This window comes from Clinocottus analis, unplaced genomic scaffold, assembly GCF_023055335.1.
Source record: "Clinocottus analis isolate CAN_PGR_092001 unplaced genomic scaffold, fCliAna1.0.p SCAF_20, whole genome shotgun sequence".
In the NCBI taxonomy this organism is placed as follows: domain Eukaryota; kingdom Metazoa; phylum Chordata; class Actinopteri; order Perciformes; family Cottidae; genus Clinocottus; species Clinocottus analis.
In genome coordinates, this window is record NW_027175932.1 from 15509639 (window position 1) to 15519403 (window position 9765).

A 9765-nucleotide genomic window follows, 5' to 3' on the forward strand; every position below is an offset into this window, starting at 1 on the left:
ACAGGTGATTTCCGACAATGGATGGATAAAAGGTGTACGTCAGAATCTCTGAGAGGCCTGCAGCTCATCAGCAAGAACATACAATCAGCCCTGTGGGACAAAGTGGCATCAACAGCTCAGGAGAGCTGAAAGCAGAGAAGGCCTGCAGGAATAAAAGGGTCAGCTAAATGAAATGTAAAACATTCCTTTAAATAGACACAGCCATTCATTGACAACTAGTTCCCTGCACAGTAAACCACGTCTCTATTGGAAACAGAGCGACATGCTTGTTCTGATCAGCTCCTCTCTTCTTCAATAACACTTTTACCCCTCGTTCATTTATACTCGTTTCAGTGTAATGCCGTTTCTCTGTTCAGTGTTCAGTTACAACAATAAAACTCAAGTCTTTTTGTACAGATATTTCACATGAACAGCCTTTCAGATAATCATTTACTAGGTCGGCTTTCATTCAGAAACATCGGCAGGAAGAGTTGTGCCTTGTCAATAATGGCTTACACTGCTAAAAAAAAGGTTGGATTGGAATGAATGAACATTACATTTCTGTTAAAAGAAGTGGTGAGTAAATGTTGTACTGACGGCATTAGTGCAGCTGAAATACACTGTAGTGAAGTGAGCCATTAGAGTACAAGCAATTCTGTCAATGCTTTTATTACCTGGCCTTCAAAAGCCACTGCCATCATTTGTTATTGCCAGCAAATTAAATTCCTGCTTGTATCTCAGAGGTTACATTCCTACCAATGGCACAGTGCCGAGTGGCTGCCTCGGGTAGGACAGTGTGAGGGTACTATGTAAACTCCTTGAAGACATGCAGCAATACATGGATCCTGGTCCATGCCTACCACTTATTATATGAATATTTTCTGTCATATTCATGTAATGAGCTGTAACTCTGTCACGTTGTTCATTCTGGTCACATGACATCTGTTGCTTCTGTCCATCCTGGAGAGGATCCTCCTCTGTTGATCTATGAAGCTTCTTCCTGTTTCCCTGTGAAAGGGTTTTACTGTCTTTATTGGGGAGTTGTTTCTGATCCGATGTGAGGTCCTGGGACAGGATGTCATGTGTACAGATTGTACAGAACTCAGAGGATAATCTTGTATTTGTGATTTTGGGCGATACAAAATGAACTGAAAGTAAACTGAACTGAATGATTTCTTTGATTGAATAAACAGCATGCTGCTGCTTTACAAGAGCTACAGTTCAAATGAGTTCACGAATGGACAGAATAGGAGCTGTGCTCGTGAAATCATGGCATCATTCCCTCTGAACTTCTCTTCATAAGTCATTTAAGGAAAGCCAAAGCCGGAGAGGAGCATGTATTGAACATGTCCTGCTGGCTGTTGTGATGCTTCAAAGATAAAGGGGCTGGACCCTTCAGCCCGCTGGACAGCAAAGGGAGTGGGTGCTGCATTGGAGTCAACTGCTAATTAAGATTGATCCAAACTCCTGCGGGCTGCGCCGCCCTATTGAACAGCACTACCCATAAATCTTTGGAGTGACTCATCACCGCCTCCTGCCCTCCTCCTGCCTACGTACCTTCCTCCTCTCTTCTTCCTTCCTAGGAATACTCTCTGGACGGTCCCATCGCCAGCTTTCTCTCAAACAATGAAGGGCCGACAATGCTCAGAGGAAGAGCTCGTCGTTAGCCATACTGGCAGCTTAACTTCACCAGATATTGGGCAGGCATGCCCACTTCAACTGTACCTGAACTACACACTGTAGCTAAGGAACAGATGGAGCGCTAGTCCTCCAGGCTCATCACAAGTAAAGCACCGGTGTAACACACGGCTCCAGATCCGGCTGATCCCAAACACACATTGATTCAACAAGAACAATCCCACATGCTGAGTCATGGTGGTGCCGAGTGATGACACAGCCATACTTGAGAACATGTGGGGAGAGAAAAGATGACTGAAGAGACAGTGATGAGAAAGTTCAGTTTAAGCGACGAGGCTGCAACTACCAATAATAGAGGTTGTACCAATCAATACATATATTCATTTGCTGGTCTATGAAATATAATATCGGCCAAGTAGATGAGGTGTTTTACTTGCCTGAAGAGGAAACTATAGGCCTCAATCAACAGAGAGTTGAACAGACAAAAAACCTCAAAGATTTGAAATATTATAATGGAAGTTCTGTCTCCTGAAGTGTAATGTGAATTTCATGCAAAGGTTATTTGCATTAATAAAACATCATTCAAATGATTAAAGAAATAAATGATTGTGTCTTCAGTGGTTTTATTGATAATCATCAGCTTAGAGCTATTGTAATGAAGTCAAAAAGCTTATACTTCATCTCTAATAACTATGTTATATTGCTGCGAAAACAAACTATTTATTGAAGTTTCTCCCCAAAAACTACATTTTACAAGATTACAAATATACAATTCATGTTAACTGTATTGTGTCGATTATTTTCGCCTTATAGTATATTGTTATTAATTGGAGCTTGAACGCACCATAATGTAAACCGTAGACAGACGTCTCCGATCCCCGGCACCGGGCCGCGGGTCGGTTGGTACCGGGCCGCACAGAAAGAATGAATGAATTTTAAAAAAAGTTCAAAAAATAAATTATTTTGAAGAAGAAAAAAGTCAGGAAAAGGTTTTTTATTTTGAAACGCACCGGATCCATCCATCTGTGCGTCTGAGTCTCTTGACACACCCCAAAAACTAAACTTAAAAGTCTGCTTCAACTCTGCCGGTATTCTGGTCTAAAGTTAAGGCAGAATATCCTGAGATCCACAAAAATGATCTGAAACCTGCCTCCATCTCAACATCCTGTCTTTGTGAAGCGGGATTTAAGTTAAGCAGTAAACTGGACATAAAGGTCTAAGTTAAGCAGTAGACTGGACATAAAGGTCTAAGTTAAGCAGTAGATTGGACATAAAGGTTTAAGTTAAGCAGTAGACTGGACATAAAGGTCTAAGTTAAGCAGTAGACTGGACATAAAGGTCTAAGTTAAGCAGTAGACTGGACTAAAGGTCTAAGTTAAGCAGTAGACTGGACATAAAGGTCTAAGTTAAGCAGTAGACTGGACATAAAGGTCTAAGTTAAGCAGTAGACTGGATATAAAGGTCTAAGTTAAGCAGTAGACTGGACATAAAGGTCTAAGTTAAGCAGTAGACTGGATATAAAGGTCTAAGTTAAGCAGTAGATTGGACATAAAGGTCTAAGTTAAGCAGTAGACTGGACATAAAGGTCTAAGTTAAGCAGTAGACTGGATATAAAGGTCTAAGTTAAGCAGTAGATTGGACATAAAGGTCTAAGTTAAGCAGTAGACTGGACTAAAGGTCTAAGTTAAGCAGTAGACTGGACATAAAGGTCTAAGTTAAGCAGTAGACTGGATATAAAGGTCTAAGTTAAGCAGTAGATTGGACATAAAGGTCTAAGTTAAGCAGTAGACTGGACTAAAGGTCTAAGTTAAGCAGTAGATTGGACATAAAGGTCTAAGTTAAGCAGTAGACTGGACTAAAGGTCTAAGTTAAGCAGTAGACTGGACATAAAGGTCTAAGTTAAGCAGTAGACTGGACTAAAGGTCTAAGTTAAGCAGTAGACTGGACTAAAGGTCTAAGTTAAGCAGTAGACTGGACATAAAGGTCTAAGTTAAGCAGTAGACTGGACTAAAGGTCTAAGTTAAGCAGTAGACTGGACATAAAGGTCTAAGTTAAGCAGTAGACTGGACCAAAGGTCTAAGTTAAGCAGTAGACTGGACATAAAGGTCTAAGTTAAGCAGTAGACTGGATATAAAGGTCTAAGTTAAGCAGTAGACTGGACTAAAGGTCTAAGTTAAGCAGTAGACTGGACATAAAGGTCTAAGTTAAGCAGTAGACTGGACTAAAGGTCTAAGTTAAGCAGTAGACTGGACATAAAGGTCTAAGTTAAGGAGTAGACTGGACTAAAGGTCTAAGTTAAGCAGTAGACTGGACATAAAGGTTTAAGTTAAGCAGTAGACTGGACATAAAGGTCTAAGTTAAGCAGTAGACTGGACTAAAGGTCTAAGTTAAGCAGTAGACTGGACATAAAGGTTTAAGTTAAGCAGTAGACTGGACATAAAGGTCTAAGTTAAGCAGTAGACTGGACTAAAGGTCTAAGTTAAGCAGTAGACTGGACATAAAGGTCTAAGTTAAGCAGTAGACTGGACATAAAGGTTTAAGTTAAGCAGTAGACTGGATATAAAGGTCTAAGTTAAGCAGTAGACTGGACATAAAGGTCTAAGTTAAGCAGTAGACTGGACATAAAGGTTTAAGTTAAGCAGTAGACTGGACATAAAGGTCTAAGTTAAGCAGTAGACTGGACATAAAGGTCTAAGTTAAGCAGTAGACTGGACATAAAGGTTTAAGTTAAGCAGTAGACTGGACTAAAGGTCTAAGTGAAGCAGTAGACTGGACATAAAGGTCTAAGTTAAGCAGTAGACTGGACATAAAGGTCTAAGTTAAGCAGTAGACTGGACATAAAGGTCTAAGTTAAGCAGTAGACTGGACATAAAGGTTTAAGTTAAGCAGTAGACTGGACTAAAGGTCTAAGTTAAGCAGTAGACTGGACATAAAGGTCTAAGTTAAGCAGTAGACTGGACATAAAGGTCTAAGTTAAGCAGTAGACTGGACATAAAGGTTTAAGTTAAGCAGTAGACTGGATATAAAGGTCTAAGTTAAGCAGTAGACTGGACATAAAGGTCTAAGTTAAGCAGTAGACTGGATATAAAGGTTTAAGTTAAGCAGTAGACTGGACTAAAGGTCTAAGTTAAGCAGTAGACTGGACATAAAGGTCTAAGTTAAGCAGTAGACTGGACTAAAGGTCTAAGTTAAGCAGTAGACTGGATATAAAGTCCACACATCGAGTGTCTCCATCACTCTGACCCGGCTGCTTGCAGAGAAACTAGTTCAGGACTCTCACTAATTCGGCGTAATGGTGAGTTGTACTGTATATTCAAGCACTTTATAATTGCTTCATGCCGGTTGTATCATTTTATTACGTCATATTTATTACGTCATATTTATTACGTCACATTTATTGCCGACACTGTGAAGGCCGGTCCCTGAAAATATTAACTGACATGAAACCGGTCCATGGCGCAAAAAAAGGTTGTGGACCGCTGCTGTAGACAGTAAAACCTCTAATTTACTTGAATGAAATTGGTATTTCAGTATTACCTTTGAACTTGTGGAAGACAGCCCAGAGTTCAGCGATGTCCGTGGCGAACGTGATGTCCGTGTCCAGCACGATGACACGCTGCAGGTCGGACGGCAGCGTCTTGGTGAGCACCAGCTTCATCAGGCCGTAGATTCCAGAGTAATGTTTGTTTGGGATCCACGACACCTCGGACTGAGAGAACACAAACGCCAGGTTGGGATCATTTGTTTTTAAATTGATTGAATTAAAAAATGTATATAACAGCATCATTAAAAGATGGTAAACACAGGCAGAGGAATAGAAGAAGGGGCAGTGACATCATGAAGCCCTGCAGCATAGCAAGAATCTCTTGAATCCATGTCTGAGTATTTCTGAGGGAAGCTGGGAGTTAGAAAAGGAAGAGGAGGCGTGTTCTTCACCTTCAGCTCATCGGCATCGTAGAAGTCCACCTTGACGGCGGGGACCATCCAGGTGTGGAACAGAGAGGAGAGGATCTGCTGAGCAATGGAGTCTGTGATGAAATGGAAATGCAGTGGGTTCCTCCTGTGGACACAAACAGAAGGACATGAGCTCAATACTCGATCCCAGCAGGAAAGGGAGGTCTGTAACACAACCACATGACGGCCCAACCGGTCTAGTCACACGCTGAGGGGCGTGCGGTTCAAGAATGTCTGGAATAACTGGGAAGGAGAAAAAAGGAGGAGAAACATGCAAGGTCCTAACAAATTTGGTCTTTTTTTCTCTAAATCTCCATATTGACGTTAACCGAGTAAAGTCACTGTTAAGAAAGAGTAAAGTAACAAATCCAAATAAGACGATATTGTCCAGCCTGTTGTCACAGATGACCTCCTAAATAACTAATCAATTAGAAATATTGATATTGTCCATGAAAATTGATTTATTCATGCGTTTACTGAGACGACGTTAAAACCCTGAACTGGAGCCACCTCAATGTGAAGATCATTTCATATATAGAGGGAGACAGGATGTGCAAGAGGTCCTCAGCTGGAACAGAACCGCTGACGATGCAGTATGTCACTTCAAATACATGTCTGGTAATATTCTATGTGAAGAGACATATTTTATATGAAAGTGTTCCTCAGTGCTGTAATGCTCAGTTGTTCCAGAAACTCCCTTCCTAAAAATAGTCCCCAACAAATGCACTTTTCCCTCCAGCCTGAGTAACTTTAGCTCAAAACTACAGTGAGCATCTTTTTAGGAAATTACTGGGTCTTTTTGTGCTTGGAGCCGGTGGCCTCAGGGATTCAGATGGTAGACAGAGATGGACTTGTAGGGTTGGCTATGCTGTTTTCATCAAATTCATTGAGAAGAAAATATCAAATAGTGCCTGCAGGAATACTGCAGATATTTAAAATGTAACTTTGCTCAAATTAGAAGACTTTCAAGAGACAGAGTTTAAAAAATGGTTAAAAGCTAAAAACCCAAGCGACACGAGAACATGTGGTTCCTAACGTGGGTCAAACACCAAGCACCTAAAGGGCTTCAGCAAAGAGAACTTCAGCTTCTTTTCTTTGGAGATAGTGAGTAGAAGTACATTTACAGTCCCCAAATTAAAGAACAAAAGGTACGGCTTTATTGTCAGTTTGAAACTCGGATATCCCATTATTATTATTATTATTATTATTATTATTATTATTATGGTGGCCGATGGTGGTTAGAAGATTTATGTCATGTCGTGAAAATGATCCTGGAACAAGCGACAGACTTTACTTGTAAAAATGGTGACGTGTCCCTTTAAGATGTATGACGGCCACACATTCATTCAGGTCTCTCAAGAAGCAACACTTTCTCAATGAACATGTCGTATGCTCACAGGATATGCTTTCACAGGATATGCTTTCACAGGATATGCTTTCACAGGATATGCTTTCACAGGATATGCTTTCACAGGATATGCTTTCACAGGATATGCTTTCACAGGATTTGCCTCCACAGGACCGTTGACTGAACCCTAACCCTTCACCTCCGGCTCCATCTGCTCAGACAGACCATGTCAGATGAGGCGCTGGTCAACGGTTAATACATAGTATAGATCTTTCTTAGTCTTCCGACCACATTAACACTTTACCACTACATGACATCACTCACTCATTCATTCATACCCTGTTTCATGGTGTCACCTACTCATGCGGACTAACGCACACACACACGCACGCACGCACGCCGTAAGAACAGCCTACGGGAGAAATGTAGGGTTATGTGTCTTGCTCAAAGACACATCCACATGGTGGAGATCAAACCTCCGATCGTGTGATGGAAGGAGGACCGTGCTACCACTGACCCACAGTCGCCCCCCTGTGGCTCAGACTGAAAGCTCCAGAGCAAGTCAGCAAGTCAGGGGAGCAGACATTGTTTGGACAACTTGGACTCTGTAGTTTGGTGACTCATCAGACATGACGCCCACGCGTCCTCAAAGAAAAGACTACACACACACACACACACACACACACACACAGAAGACAGAGTGTGTGCTAAATAGGTATTCATTACTTCCAAATAGTGACACTGAGCTGAGGATGTGAGCACCCTCGGGCGTCTCGTGCTGAATGACTTGGGGAATGAATGTGTCAGCTGCACTCGCTCAATACGTACGGTGGCTGGGAGCTGTCAAAATGTACCGGAACTCTGGTCGCACACAAGCTGTCAGCAGCAGAAAGAGTCGTCACATCCTCTGGACAAACAGCAACAAGCATCCCACTGGATGCTCGGGATCGGGCCACAAGGAAGCAAATATGTCAAGTACATCCTGGTCATCAGAGCACGGTGATCTAACCACGTCATCTTCATCCTGCAATCAGGTTATCTTGTTGTTTCAGGAGAGCGACACAGATACAGATTCCTTCAGCCTGGAGCGGAGGCTTGTCCTGGACCTCTATGTTGTCTCTCTGTCGTCGTTCGGAGTCTATCTGGAGTCAATCGGTGTCTTTTTGCATCCGGTTGAAGTCAACTGGTTGTGGAGCAACGAGTTAGCACAGGTTCTTCTGCCTGTGAGGGCATCATCGTGATGGAGCCTCCTCATCAAGAAACAATCTGACAATCTTTGAATGAAAAGAGTTCACAACGGCAAAGTTTACTTGAGTCATTGTTTTCCCAGTAATCTTTTCACAATAGAACAATCTCACCATACATTTATGAAAGTGGTTGATTAGCACTAAATCTGTGCAAACAAATTGAAGACAATCCGCCGTCATATTGAGGTCTAAGCTCATGGTAACAAACAAAGCACTAACTCCACTTAACAGCTGTTAAACACAAATTCATTAAGCAAAACTAATTCATCCACAAATATGAGGAAATGTTATCATTTAGTTTCAAACATTATCTAAACAAAGAGCACCGAGCCTGGCACAACTTGTCATGTACGGAATCAAAATGACTGAATGACAGCTGGTCGTAACCAGGAGTACTTCATCAGACCCATCGTCAATAGAATGGAGCGCTTTTTGAGATCTATAAATGCTCCCACCGGATATTTTTTATTGTCTAATGCAGTTGAAATATTCTCTAGTTTTATTAGAGTGCCGAAGCAGCGATACCGATCTATAATTTCAAAATAAAGTTATTATCTCCATTTTAGAATGACGGTCTGTTTTCATTGTGTTTGTGAATATGCTGGTTCTTGTTTAAATGGATAATAATAATTCAAACTTCATTAGATACTCAGACGCTGGGCAAACCCATCACCCTGTCACATATCGGGCCTCATGCCAGCATTGTGGTCTCTTATCCTGACTTCCTCTTCCTTGTTTCCATTGGGCTTCTCATATGATGGCTTCAGCCAGATTCTTCTAACACTAACAGACACTTCTAACTCCAGTTAACTGAAAACATAAGCAGCGTGAACAGAATGAATGATGTAGCATGATTATCCTGTTATAGCATAATCAATGTCTTAATAATACCATGCAACCGGCCCCATATGTCAGGAAGTGTTCATTCCTGAAAATGTCGCAAGGGAATAAAAAGATAAAAGATGCCTTCATGAAGGGAAATGGACCCTTTTTCTCATTGAAAGCAGAGATGGAAGGAGCTGCTCACCCTGGGGCTGTTAGATAATAACCAGGGATCGTGACCTTAACACCTGTAAACAGTACAAAAGCATTTACAGAATGGAGACCCCGACCACCCATGAGGAGGACTTGTGGCTTGTAACAATGTGTACAAGCTTTTGCCAGAAGCGAACACAAGCGGTCACTTCCAGAGGCTGCGGTTCCTCTCCTCGCTTCTCCTGAGAGGACGGAGCAGCGTGATGAGAGGCCCGCTGTCTGAATACAGTCGACGGGGGCCATTTTCAGGTGGACGCCAGTGAGAATGATTCCAGGCTCTCCATCACTGAGGCAAGAGATGGACTGCTGGCAAGCCTTTGATTTACAGAGCAGGCTCAGCCACATAGAGGACCTGACTACAAAGCACAGACCCCGTGGCATTTATCACTGGAATCTTGTGCCACAGGAAATTTATAGCATATTCAATTTCCCATCAACAATCAACACTAAAGGAAGAAACACAGCTGGAAATGGTTTGATAAAAGCTGCAGTCTGCTCGTGGCAGGTCAGGTGGTGTGTGTGAGTGATGCAGCCGCTTCCACAGCACCAGACTGTCAGCAGGCT

The 9765-nt window shown here is 42.1% G+C and overlaps 1 protein-coding gene across 1 annotated transcript in view; it reads right to left on the reverse strand.

Moving 5' to 3' along the window:
* large1 (LARGE xylosyl- and glucuronyltransferase 1) overlaps window positions 1–9765 on the reverse strand; it is an 87780-nt gene that overhangs the window by 41410 nt on the left and 36605 nt on the right. The window contains exons 5-6 of the mRNA XM_068586753.1: window positions 5554–5677; window positions 5155–5326 (exon numbers count right to left, since the gene is read on the reverse strand). Coding sequence (XP_068442854.1) covers window positions 5155–5326; window positions 5554–5677 — 296 coding nt within the window. The remainder of the gene's footprint in view (window positions 1–5154; window positions 5327–5553; window positions 5678–9765) is intronic.